The sequence below is a fragment of the Molothrus aeneus genome, chromosome 3 (genome assembly GCF_037042795.1).
Source record: "Molothrus aeneus isolate 106 chromosome 3, BPBGC_Maene_1.0, whole genome shotgun sequence".
NCBI lineage: Eukaryota > Metazoa > Chordata > Aves > Passeriformes > Icteridae > Molothrus > Molothrus aeneus.
Window position 1 is genome coordinate 113046694 of NC_089648.1, and position 14423 is coordinate 113061116.

A 14423-nucleotide genomic window follows, 5' to 3' on the forward strand; every position below is an offset into this window, starting at 1 on the left:
GGGGTATTGGGGTACTGGGGTGCTGGGGTATTGGGGGGCTGGGGTACTGGGGTACTGGGGTATTGGGGGGCTGGGGTGCTGGGGTGCTGGGATAGCAGGGTGCTGGGGTGTTGGGGTACTGGGGTATTGGGGTGCTGGGGTATTGGGGTGCTGGGGTGCTGGGGTGCTGGGGTATTGGGGTATTGGGATACTGGGGTACTGGGGTACTGGGGTATTGGGGTACTGGGGTACTGGGGTGCTGGTGTACTGGGGTATTGGGGGGCTGGGGTGCTGGGGTACTGGGGTACTGGTGTATTGGGGTGCTGGGGTACTGGGGTACTGGGGTATTGGGGTACTGGGGTATTGGGGTATTGGGATACTGGGGTACTGGGGTGCTGGGGTGCTGGGGTATTGGGGTGCTGGGGTACTGGGGTACTGGGGTATTGGGGGGCTGGGGTGCTGGGGTGCTGGGATAGCAGGGTACTGGGGTGCTGGGGTACTGGGGTACTGGGGTATTGGGGGGCTGGGGTGCTGGGGTGCTGGGATAGCAGGGTACTGGGGTACTGGGGTACTGGGGTATTGGGGAGCTGGAGTATTGGGGTACTGTGGTATTGGGGTACTGGGGTGCTGGGGTATTGGGGTGCTGGGGTACTGGGGTACTGGGGTATGGGGGTGCTGGGGTACTGGGGTGCTGGGGTACTGGAGTGCTGGGATACTGGGGTATTGGGGTGCTGGGGTACTGGGGTGCTGGGGTACTGGGGTACTGGGGTATTGGGGTACTGGGGTGCTGGGGTACTGGGGTACTGGGATACTGGGGTGCTGGGATAGCAGGGTACTGGGGTACTGGGGTATTGGGGTACTGGGGTGCTGGGGTACTGGGGTGCTGGGGTACTGGGGTATTGGGGTACTGGGGTGCTGGGGTACTGGGGTACTGGGGTACTGGGGTATTGGGGTACTGGGGTGCTGGGGTACTGGGGTATTGGGGTGCTGGGGTGCTGGGGTGCTGGGGTACTGGGATAGCAGGGTACTGGGGTGCTGGGGTACTGGGGTGCTGGGGTATTGGGGTATTGGGGTACTGGGGTGCTGGGGTACTGGGATAGCAGGGTACTGGGGTGCTGGGGTACTGGGGTATTGGGGGGCTGGGGTGCTGGGGTGCTGGGGTGCTGGGGTACTGGGGTATTGGGGTGCTGGGGTACTGGGGTGCTGGGATACGGGGGTACTGGGGTATTGGGGTGCTGGGGTACTGGGGTACTGGGGTATTGGGGGGCTGGGGTACTGGGGTACTGGGGTATTGGGGGGCTGGGGTGCTGGGATAGTGGGGTACTGGGGTAGCGGGATACTGGGGTACTGGGGTACTGGGATACTGGGAGAGCAGGATACTGGGGTACTGGGATACTGGGATAGCAGGGTACTGGGCTACTGGGATACTGGGATAGCAGGATAATGGGATACTGGGATAGCAGGATACTGGGATAGCAGGATACTGGGGTACTGGGGTACCGGAATGGGCTACCAGGATAGCGGGATACTGGGATACTGGGAGACAGGGATACCAGGGTACTGGGATACTGGGATAGCAGGACACTGGGGTACTGGTGTACTGGAATGGGCTACCAGGATAGCGGGATAGTGGGGTACTAGGGTACTAGGATACTGGGATACTGGAATAGCAGGGTACAGGGATACTGGGGTACTGGGATAGAGGGATACTGGGATAGCGGGATACTGGGATAGCAGGATACTGGGATAGTGGGATACTGGGTTAGCAGGATACTGGGTTAGCAGGATAGCAGGGTACTGGGGTACTGGGATACAGGGATGGGCTACCAGGATACAGGGATGGGATACTGAGATGGCAGGCTACTGGGGTACTGGGATGGGCTACTGGAATACCAGGATACTGGGGTACTGGGATGGGCTATTGGGGTACTGGGATGGGCTGCCAGGCTACCGGGCTTGGCTGCCGGGCTGCGGGGCTGGGCCCTCTCACACTCGGGGCCAGTGCAACCCCTTGAGCTCCTCGGGGGTTCAGAGGTCGATACAAACCTCCCTGCCATGGTGGGACAGCCCAGGGAGGAGCTTGGGCACCACGGATGGGCTGCTGGGACTGGGCATGGTGTGGGTGATTGTCTGGGAAACACCTTCACTGCCCTGGGAGACACCTTGACTGCCCTGGAGACACCTTTACTGCCCTGGGAAACACCTTCACTGCCCTGGGAGAGACCTTTACTGCCCTGGGAGACACCTTTACTGCCCTGAGAGACACCTTTACTGCCCTGGGAAACACCTTCACTGCCCTGGGAGACACCTTTACCCCCTGGGAAACACCTTCACTGCCCTGGGAAACACCTTTACCCCCTGGGAAACACCTTCACTGCCCTGGGAGACACCTTCACTGCCCTGGAGACACCTTCACTGCCCTGGGAAACACCTTTACTGCCCTGGGAAACACCTTTACTGCCCTGAGAGACACCTTCACTGCCCTGAGAAACACCTTTACTGCCCTGGGAGACACCTTCACTGCCCTGAGAAACACCTTTACTGCCCTGGGAGACACCTTCACTGCCCTGAGAAACACCTTTACCCCCTGAGAAACACCTTCACTGCCCTGGGAGACACCTTTACTGCCCTGGGAGAGACCTTCACTGCCCTGGGAGAGACCTTTACTGCTCTGGAGACACCTTTACTGCCCTGGGAGACACCTTTATCCCCTGGGAAACACCTTTACTGCCCTGGGAAACACCTTTACTGCCCTGAGAGACACCTTTACCCCCTGGGAAACACCTTTACTGCCCTGGGAAACACCTTCACTGCCCTGGGAAACACCTTTACCCCCTGGGAAACACCTTTACTGCCCTGGGAGACACCTTCACTGCCCTGGGAGACACCTTGACTGCCCTGGGAAACACCTTTACTGCCCTGGGAGACACCTTTACTGCCCTGGGAGACACCTTTACCCCCTGAGAAACACCTTTACTCCTTTGAGAAAACACCTTTACTCCCCCGTGCAAACACCTTTACTCCCCCGTGCAAACACCTTTACTCCCCCTTGCAAACACCTTTACTCCTTTGAGAAAACACCTTTACTCCCCCATGCAAACACCTTTACTCCCCTGTGCAAACACCTTTACTCCCCCGTGCAAACACCTTTACTCCCCTGTGCAAACACCTTTACTCCTTTGAGAAAACACCTTTACTGCCCTGGGAAACACCTTTACTCCCCCGTGCAAACACCTTTACTCCTTTGAGAAAACACCTTTACTCCCCTGTGCAAACACCTTTACTCCCCTGTGCAAACAAACACCTTTACTCCCCCGTGCAAACACCTTTACTCCTTTGAGAAAACACCTTTACTCCCCCGTGCAAACACCTTTACTCCTTTGAGAAAACACCTTTACTCCCCCGTGCAAACACCTTTACTCCCCCGTGCAAACACCTTTACTCCCCTGTGCAAAGTAGGCATTTTACCACAATTACATTAGTTATTTCCCCAAGCTTTATCAACAACAGAAATAAAGCCCCAGATCTTTATAACAAAGTTACTTTAACATTACACATATAAAATTTATTTTAATAATTTATTTAAAATTTATTTTAATAATTTATTTAAAATTTAATAAAAATTTATTTAAATTTTGTTTTAATTTGTGAAAAGACAATATTATAATGTATAATAATAGTAGTTGTTATTATTATTATTAGATACCTCTATTAGTTATTTCCCTAAGCTTAATTAACAACAGAAAAAACCCCATATTTTTATGACAAAGTTACTTTAACACTACACATGTAAAATTTATTTTAATAATTTATTTAAAAATTAATAATAACTTTTTAAAATTTATTTTATTTTGTGAAAAGCCAATATTATAATGTATAATCATAATAATAATAATTATTATTATTAGATACTTATATTGTTTAGTTCCCTAAGCTTAATTAACAACAGAAAAAAACCCCATACCTTTATGACAAAGTTACTTTAACACTACACATATAAAATTTATTTTAATAATTTATTTAAAATTTAATAATAATTTTTTAAAATTTATTTTAATGTTTGCAAAAAGCCAGTATTATAATGTATATTGGTTATTATTATTATTATTTTTATTATTATTATTATTATTATTATTATTAATAATAATAATAATAATAATAATAATAATAATAATAATAATAATAATAATAATAATAATAATTTTATTAATATTATTAGATACTTATCTTAGTTATTTCCCCAAGCTTAATTACCAACAGAAATAAAAAACCAGATCTTTATAACAGTTACTTTAACATTACACACATAATATTTATTTTAATAATTTATTTTAAATTTATTTTAATATTTGCAAAAAGCCAGTATTAAAATGTATATAATTATCATAATTATTTATTATAATTACTTATTATTATAATTAATTATTATAATGTGTATATTTTGTAAGCCAATATTATAATAAACAATAATTATTATAATATAAGCCAATATTATAATGTATAATAATTATTATTATAATGCATTATAATTATTTATTACTATGATAATTAATTATAATAATGTATGTATAATGTAAGCCAATATTATAATGTATAATAATTATAATGTATTATTATTATAATTTTTATTATGATTATAATTGATTATAATAATGTATGTATAATGTAAGCCAATATTATGATGTATAATAATTATTATAATGCATTATAATGTATATATATAATGTAAACCAATATTATAATGTATAATAACAATAATAATTATTATTATTAGCTGCTTAGATGAGATAACATCCAAGAAACACATGAAAAAACCACCTACTACAAACATACCAACCATCCACACTCAGTGCCTGAAGCCAGCGTGGGCCAGAGCCAAAACTGAAAGTAATAATTAAAAAAACCCTAAAACCACAACCAAAGAATGCACACACCCTAAAAAACAGAGCCAAAGGGAAACCACACTAAACAGGTCTTACAGATGTAAAGTAGCTTAAGGAAAAAATTATATTTGCTGTACATAAGAGTCTGTGAATAATAATAATAATAGTAATGCTAGGAGTAGCAATAATAATAATAATAATAATAATAATAATAATAATAATAATAATAATAATAATAAACAACATTCCAGAGTTTTCTATCCTTTAAAGAACTCTTTTTGGGGCTTACCCCCAGTGTGCCAGTGCCAGCCCCAGGGCACTCAGAGCCTCCAGGAGGTGACATTCTGCCTGGGCTGGGCCATCCTGGTGTCCCCAGAGTGTGACACAGGGCTGGGCCATCCTGGTGTCCCCAGAGTGTGACACAGGGCTGATCCTGGTGTCCCCACACTGTGACACAGGGCTGGGCCATCCTGGTGTCCCCAGAGTATGACACAGGGCTGATCCTGGTGTCCCCAGAGTGTGACACAGGGCTGATCCTGGTGTCCCCAGGGTGTGACACAGGGCTGGGCCATCCTGGTGTCCCCAGAGTATGACACAGGGCTGATCCTGGTGTCCCCAGAGTGTGACACAGGGCTGGGCCATCCTGGTGTCCCCAGGGTGTGACACAGGGCTGATCCTGGTGTCCCCAGAGTGTGACACAGGGCTGATCCTGGTGTCCCCAGAGTGTGACACAGGGCTGGGCCATCCTGGTGTCCCCACACTGGGACACAGGGCTGATCCTGGTGTCCCCAGGGTGTGACACAGGGCTGATCCTGGTGTCCCCACACTGTGACACAGGGCTGGGCCATCCTGGTGTCCCCAGAGTGTGACACAGAGCTGATCCTGGTGTCCCCAGAGTGTGACACAGGGCTGGGCCATCCTGGTGTCCCCAGGGTGTGACACAGGGCTGATCCTGGTGTCCCCAGGGTGTGACACAGGGCTGGGCCATCCTGGTGTCCCCAGAGTGTGACACAGGGCTGATCCTGGTGTCCCCAGGGTGTGACACAGGGCTGGGCCATCCTGGTGTCCCCAGAGTGTGACACAGGGCTGATCCTGGTGTCCCCAGGGTGTGACACAGGGCTGGGCCATCCTGGTGTCCCCAGGGTGTGACACAGGGCTGATCCTGGTGTCCCCACACTGTGACACAGGGCTGATCCTGGTGTCCCCACACTGTGACACAGGGCTGATCCTGGTGTCCCCAGGGTGTGACACAGGGCTGGGCCATCCTGGTGTCCCCACACTGTGACACAGGGCTGATCCTGGTGTCCCCAGAGTGTGACACAGGGCTGGGCCATCCTGGTGTCCCCAGGGTGTGACACAGGGCTGATCCTGGTGTCCCCACACTGTGACACAGGGCTGGGCCATCCTGGTGTCCCCACACTGTGACACAGGGCTGGGCCATCCTGGTGTCCCCACACTGTGACACAGGGCTGATCCTGGTGTCCCCACACTGTGACACTGGGCTGATCCTGGTGTCCCCAGGGTGTGACACAGAGCTGATCCTGGTGTCCCCAGGGTGTGACACAGGGCTGGGCCATCCTGGTGTCCCCACACTGGGACACAGGGCTGATCCTGGTGTCCCCACACTGTGACACAGGGCTGATCCTGATGTCCCTGCAGTGTGACACAGGGCTGGGCCATCCTGGTGTCCCCAGTGTCACTGCACCTGGGGCCATTGCTCCCTGTGTGTGCCACAAAGCTGAGCCTGGCTAAGCCTGCCTTTGAGCTGCTCTTTCTTACTCACCGCTTTCCTTTTTTAAACCAAGCCCGGGCCGAGTCCCAGCTCCTGAAATAGCTGCAGAAATTCGTGCAGCCAGGGAGGGAAGGGAAGGGAAGGGAAGGTCACTGCTGTCACCTTCTGCTGTCACCTGCCTCTGCTGCAGGGGACGGGTCCTGGCTGCTGTGGCACTGCAGAGAGCTCTGTGTCCCCCCTCACTCCTTGGGAAAATTGCCAATACTTGGTTTTAGATTTTTTAAATGAATATTTAATTAATTAATTTTAAATGAATTTTAAATTTATTTTAAATTAATTGTAAATTAATTTTAAATTTATTTTCAATTTTATTTTAAATTAATTTTAATTAAATTTTAAATTCATTTTAAATTAGTTTAAATTTTATTTTAAATTAATTTTTAAATAATGTTAAATTTATTTTAAATTTATTTTAAATTTTATTTTAAATTTATATTTTAAATTTTATTTAAAATAATGTTAAATTTATTTTAAATTTATTTTAATTTTATTTTATGTTTTATTTTAAATTAATTTTAATGTAACTTAATAATTTTAAAATTAATTTTAAAATAATTTTAATTTAATTTAATTTTAAAATAATTACTATTTAATTTAATAATAAATAATTACTAATTATTTATTTACTAGTTAATTATTTAATATTAATAATTAATTACTATTTAATTTATTAGTAATAAAATGGCTATAAAATAGCAGTATAATTAGAATAATAAAAATTTGGACAATTTGGATTAGGACTATATGAGACAATAAAAACAAAGAGTTACAGACAGCCCAGGTACCTTTTTCTGGGCAAAATAAGCCCAAAAAAGGACCCACATTAACAGAGGATTAACCCTTAAAAACAACAGCCTGTTGCATATTCATACACCTCATACATGATGCATAAATTCCATTCAAACACAGGATTCTGGCTGGGCAGTGTCAGCTTCTTCCTCTGAATCCTGACTGCATTTTCAGGGCTGAGGAGGCAGGAAGAAGTTCGTTTGTTCTGATAAGAGAGCAATAAATTCTCTTTCTCTGAAAGATTCAGGTGTCCTGTGGCTGCTATCTCAGTGTGAGTCCTTTTTTTAAAAAAAGAATCTTACATAGCATCGTTTCTATTTTAACATTATGTTATAAACTAAAACTATATTTAACACACTACTTAAAAAAATTAATACAGCATAACTTTCTAACATAGCACATATAATATTCATTTGAATGTTTGCCAAAAGCCAATCATAAAATCTGCATTTTTCACAATCCTGCAGCCTTTCCTGCCCTCCCTTTTCCCTCTCTCTGCTCCCAAAAGCTCCTCCTGCTCTCTCTGAGCTCTGCAGGATGCTCACAGACACAAAAAGTGGATTTTTCTCTGCTGCTGCCATGGCTGGGGGGGCAGCAGGGAATTGTCCCCTCCAGGTTTTGGTCCTGAGCTTCACTGCAGGTGAAGAGGACAGTGCTGGGACCCAGGGTCAGTGTCACAGGGGAGAATTCCCTCCCTGGCAGCTCTGACCCAGCCTGAGTTTGTGTCTCCTCTCTCTCCCCCCCATGGCACAGGCAGAGGAAGGATGAGCTGGAGCAGAGGATGTCAGCCCTGCAGGAGAGCAGGAGAGAGCTGATGGTGCAGCTGGAGGGGCTGATGAAGCTGCTCAAAGTAAGGAACCAAAGGCACAACTTCCTTCCTTCCTTCCTTCCTTCCTTCCTTCCTTCCTTCCTTCCTTCCTTCCTTCCTTCCTTCCTTCCTTCCTTCCTTCCTTCCTTCCTTCCTTCCTTCCTTCCTTCCTTCCTTCCTTCCTTCCTTCCTTCCTTCCTTCCTTCCTTCCTTCCTTCCTCCCTCCCTCCCTCCCTCCCTCCCTCCCTCCCTCCGTGCTCTGCTCCCTGCTTTGCTGCCACTCCCTAAAAACCCTCCCTGGGTTTGCCAAAAGCCATTTCCATGCCAGCTCTGAGTGGGGCGCAGGGGGTGAAGGTTCCTCCAGGTTTTTGTGGGTAAAACCTGCAGAACCCCAGATCTGGAGGGGTTTGAAGGAGTTTGTGTTTGTTCCTGGGGCTCAGCCCTCCCCAGTGGCACTGGGAAATAACCAGGGAGCGGGGCAGGGGGTGAGTGCCAGGGCACAGAGCAGGGCAGGGGGTGAGTGAGGGTCCCAGTTGTGGGTTTCTCTGGGTCTGGACTGAAGGCAGGAATTCCAGCCCCTGTCCCCATCCTGGGCAGGAATTCCAGACCCTTCCCTCCATCCTGGGCAGGAATTCCAGCCCCTGTCCCCATCCTGGACAGGAATTCCAGCCCCTGTCCCCATCCTGGGCAGGAATTCCAGCCCCTGTCCCCATCCTGAGCAGGAATTCCAGCCCCTGTCCCCATCCTGGGCAGGAATTCCAGCCCCTTCCCTCCATCCTGGGCAGGAATTCCAGCCCCTGTCCCCATCCTGGGCAGGAATTCCAGACCCTTCCCTCCATCCTGAGCAGGAATTCCAGCCCCTTTCCCCATCCTGAGCAGGAATTCCAGCCCCTGTCCCCATCCTGGGCAGGAATTCCAGCCCCTGTCCCCATCCTGAGCAGGAATTCCAGCCCCTGTCCCCATCCTGGGCAGGAATTCCAGCCCCTGTCCCCATCCTGGGCAGGAATTCCAGCCCCTTCCCTCCATCCTGGGCAGGAATTCCAGCCCCTGTCCCCATCCTGGGCAGGAATTCCAGCCCCTTTCCCCATCCTGGGCAGGAATTCCAGCCCCTGTCCCCATCCTGGGCAGGAATTCCAGCCCCTGTCCCCATCCTGGGCAGGAATTCCAGCCCCTGTCCCCATTCTGTCCCACACCTGAGCACAACACACTGGCCAAGCTTGGGAATTCTGCTTTTCCTGAAGCCACTCACTGGCCAAATTTGGGATTCTGGTTTTTCCTGAAGCCACTCTCTGGCCAGATTTAGAATTGTGGTTTTTCTTGAAGCCAGTGCTTCTGCTCTGTGTTTTTTCCTGCTCAGCCCATTAATGTCTGACTTCTAAAATCACAGAAATCCTGGAATCCCAGCCTGGTTTGGGTGGGAAGTGACCTCAACACCCACCCAGTGCCACCCTTGCCATGGCAGGGACACCTCCCACTGTCCCAGGGGCTCCCAGCCTGGCCTTGGGCACTGCCAGGGATGCAGGGGCAGCCCCAGCTGTGCCAGGGCCTGCCCACCCTGCCAGGGAACAATTCCTCGTTCCCAATATCCCACCCCAATCCCCTTTTCCACTCTGGAGCCATTCCCTGGCTCCTGTCCCTCTGTCCTTGTCCCCAGTCCCTCTCCAGCTCCTTTTCCCCCTCTGGAGCCTTGCAGATGGAATCTCTTCCAGAACAGCATCTGCTCTGGAGCTGGGGGAATCCAAAGTGCAGAATTCCCTGCCAATGCAGATTTGCCTGAACATCAGAAATTTGTGCCTGGTTTTCAGTGTCAGCTGGGTTTTCCCCCTTTGTTCTCCTCCCTCAAACCCAGCTACAAATTCAGCTGCAGCAGAACTGCTGGGAATGGGCAAAATTCCAACTCTGCCCCCTGAGCTGTGCCCATCAGAACCTCCTGAGCCCAGCTCTGCTCCCTCAGGGCTGTAAAAACTCCTTAAACTGGGATTTGAAATGCCTTAAACAGGGATTTGAAATGCCTTAAACAGGCACAGCTGGGCCCCTCACAGCCCCTGCTCCACTCTGCTTGGGGATGGGCTCTGTGCCCTGCCCAGATTTTTAATAGAAATTATTTATATTTATTTTTATTTTTATAGTTTTATATTTTGGAAAAGCAAGCTGGAGATTGAGTTCCTGCCTATTTTTATTTTTATTTTTATTTTTATTTTTATTTTTATTTTTATTTTTATTTTTATTTTTATTTTTATTTTTATTTTTATTTTTTTATATTTGGAAAAGCAAGCTGGAGGTTGAGTTCCTGCCTATATTTATATTTATATTTATATTTATATTTATATTTATATTTATATTTATATTTATATTTATATTTATATTTATATTTATATTTATATTTACAATTTTTATTTTATATATATTATACCATATATTAAATATTATATACTATGTACTATATATTATATATAATGTATTATATATTATATATTATATATTATATATTATATATTTCTAGTTTTATTTTTATTTATTTATTTCCTGCTGTGCTGGCTGGCTGGTGAGGATGCTGTGGGTAAACCCCCCTGCCCTGCACATTTCTGTGTCTGTGCCTTCCCAAACCTCACTTGGGATTCACTCAGAGAGCCAAACCAGCTTTCCTTGGCAAGATTTCCCTTCCAGGCCGTTCTGAAGCTCCTGTGCCACCTGCCAGTGGGCCCTGGCTCAGCCTCCCTGATGCAGCAACAGGAACTGAGCAATGACAGCCTCAGGTCATGGAGCCCCTCCAGGCCCTGCAAGGTCCCACTTAGGTCACCCCAAGGAGTTTTTTCTCTCCTTTAAGCTGCCTCCCCTCCCTGTTTGAACCCCCATGCCCCAGCCCAAATTCCCTGCCCTGCCCCAGGCAGCTCCTGGCTCTATTATTTTTTAATTATTTAAAGGGATTTTAATTTTTTTTTATTGTCTTAAAATTATTTTTAAATTATTTTCATTATTTCAAGGTATTTTAATTTATTATTTTATTATTTTATTATTTTATTTTGTTTTATTTTATTTTATTTTATTTTAATTTATTGATTTATTATTTTATTTATTTTAAATTTATTTTAAATTTATTTTTATTTTAATTATTTTTAATCATTTAAAAATTGTTTTTAAACTATTTTCATTATTTCAAGGTATTTTAATTTATTTTCTTTTAATTTATTAATTTATTCTTATTTTATTTTATTTTATTTTAAATTTATTTTTTATTTAAATTATTTTTTAATTATTTAAAAATATTTTTAAATTATTTTCATTATTTTAAGGGATTTTAATTATTTTAATTTATTAATTTATTATTTTATTTAATTTATTTTAGTTTAATTTCTTTTTAATTTTAATTACATTTAAATTATTTTTTTAATTTTTAAAAATGTTTTAAGGGGGTTATTTTAAGCTGCAAGTTCCTCAGCCTGCTGAGCTAAAAATATCATTCATTTCTCCCAGGTACTTTTGACACCTTTTTTCTCCTGGTTGGTGGCAGAGCTGCTGCTGCAGGGCAGGGGAGGAGGCAGAGCCGGGGTCCCTCCTGCCCTGCTCAGGATTCCAGCCCGGCCCCAGGCTCTGCTCTGTTCCTGGTGTTGCTGTTTATCTCCAGCTCTCTCATTTTCAGTGCTTTTAGCCCTGCCAGACACGATTTTCCCCCGCCAGGTTTTAGCTTCTCTCATCGCTTGGAGCTCCTCAGAGCTCTTCATGTATAATTTACATCAGCTGTTAAGCTTTTATGGGGATTTTTTTCCATTTCCTTATGCAGTGTTTTTTACATTTTTAATGCTGCCTTCATTTCACCGTTTAGGGCTGGACTCAGCTCCCCCAGCCCTGCTTGCCTCGGAGTTTGGGGCCTCAAATCCCGCTCTGAAGGGAGGGAGAGTGAGGAAAGGTCCTGGATGTGCCAGCAGCTTCCCCCAAGGGCAGCTCTGACCTTGATCTCTGGGACAGGACCCGGGGAAGGGCTGGGCCGGGGGGCTTTGGGGTGCATTTTGGGAAAGGTTCTGTCCCCAGAGGGTGCTGGCACTGCCCAGGCTCCCCAGGGCACATTCCCAGCCCTGCAGAGCTCCAGGAGGGTTTGGACAGCACAGCCAGGATGGCCAGGCTGGGATTTGGGGGGGTCTGGGCAGGGCAGGAGCTGGGGTGCTGGTCCTGGGGTCCCTCCCAAGCCAGGATATTCCATGGTTCCATCTGTGCAAGGCCATCCAGGGCTGTCCCTGAGGTTCAGCCATTGTCCCCACGCTGTGCTGGTGGCACTCAGAGCAGGGAGAGGCCCTGGACAAGGTCCCTTCCAAGCCAAAACAGTCCTGGTTCTGTGATTTCTGACTGTTCCTGTTCTGTGATTTCTGACCATTCTGTCATTTCTGACCATTGCCATTCTGTGATTTCTGACTGTCCTGGTTCTCTGATTACTGACAATTCTGTCATTTCTGACCATTCCCATTCTGTCATTTCTGACCATTCTGTGATTTCTGACTGTTCCCAGTCTGTCATTTCTGACCATTCTGTGATTTCTGACCATTCCCACTCTGTCATTTCTGACCATTCTGTCGTTTCTGACTGTTCCCATTCTGTGATTTCTGACTGTTCTGGTTCTCTGATTTCTGACCATTCTGTGATTTCTGACCATTCCCATTCTGTCATTTCTGACCATTCCCAGTCTGTCGTTTCTGACCATGCTGTTTGTTTGTTAGGGTTAGGGTTAACTGACCCCCCCGGGGTGTTCCCTGCTGATCCCATCATCTCCTGCTGTTCCTGGCCCCTCACAGGGCCCTCCCCAGGCTGCTGCAATTGAGGCAGGGTTGGCATTTCTGAGTGTTCCCCACAAATCCTCCCCTGGCAGTGCTGACCCTTCTCTCTGGGCTTCCAGCTCTGGGAATTTCTGCAATCCCAGGCTGGACTGGGAGGGAGGGCAGGGAGGCTGGGGCTGCCCCTGTCCATGGCCAGGTTTTACAGGGCTGGAGCCCCCTGGGGTGGTGGGAGGTGTCCCCAGGGGGGATCTCAGGGATTTCCCCACCTGAGCCATCCTGGGGCTGTGGCTCCATCCCTCATTCCCTCATTCCCTCATTCCCACAGCCCCCCTGGCTGTGCTGAGGGTCCCTGGGGACCCCTGGGTGCTCCTCCCATTTCCAGCTCCATGGAAATCCAGCAGACAGATCCCATTTCCCTCCTGCATTTCCTCCCTGGCCATTTCCTCTGTGATTTATCCTGCAGACAGATCCCATTTCCCTCCCGCATTTCCTCCCTGGCCATTTCCTCTGTGATTTATCCTGCAGACAGATCCCATTTCCCTCCTGCATTTCCTCCCTGGCCATTTCCTCTGTGATTTATCCTGCACTGCTCAGCCCCAGCCAGCCCAGCCCTGCTCAGAGAGGGATTTTCACATCTGTGCTCAATGCCAGGGCCTCGTTTTTCAAAGCAACAACTCTTTTTTTTTTTTTTTTTTTTTTTTTTTTTTTTTGGTGTGGTGTGGAGGTGATTGAAGATCTTCTCCCTGAGCTGGGTCCCCATCTGGTCCTGCTGCTGGTGGGAGACACAAGGGGGAATTTGGGATGTGGGGAGGGCCAGGCCCCACACCTGCCAAGCAACACCAAGGACACACCTGAAGGAACCCCAAATCTTGGCAAAAAACCCCAAAAACGTCTTCTCAAACCCTGAGAATTGTCCCCCAGGCTGGGTGGGAAAGCAGCTCTCAGTGGTCAGCGAGGAGAAGCTGCTTTAAATTAAGGGGAAGGTTCTGGTTAATCCTGCTCAGATGGGAGATCAGCAGGGGAAGGGTGATAAATGGGTTCATGGATTTCCAGGCCAGAAGGAGCTTTTATCCCAGGATTTTAATTCCATGACCTGGATTTCTGGGGGGCTGTGCTTGGCCCTGCTCCTGCTGGTGGAGGGAGTCACCTGGAAGGGCTGGGATTGGGAGGGACAGGGGTCAGCAGCCCCTCCTGCAGCCCCTGTGCCACACACAGGGTCACAGCCCTGCTGGCTCTCGTCTGTGAGGGGACAAAATCCACGGGAATGTCTGAGTTCCCAAGGCAGCTCTGGCCTGGGGGACATTTTGCTCATTCCCAGCAGCTCTGCTGCAGCTGAGGGCAGATGTGCCTCCACCAGCCCAGCCCAGCCACAGTGGACATCTCCCTGCTTCAAAAGGGGACAAGTT

The 14423-nt window shown here is 47.1% G+C and overlaps 1 protein-coding gene across 7 annotated transcripts in view; it reads left to right on the top strand.

The window, feature by feature from the left end:
- Positions 1–14423, top strand: part of DTNB (dystrobrevin beta) — a 169567-nt gene that overhangs the window by 87480 nt on the left and 67664 nt on the right. For all 7 annotated transcript variants that reach the window (XM_066547681.1, XM_066547680.1, XM_066547679.1 and 4 more), the window contains one exon: positions 8197–8293. In XM_066547681.1, the coding sequence (XP_066403778.1) occupies positions 8197–8293 (97 nt within the window). The remainder of the gene's footprint in view (positions 1–8196; positions 8294–14423) is intronic.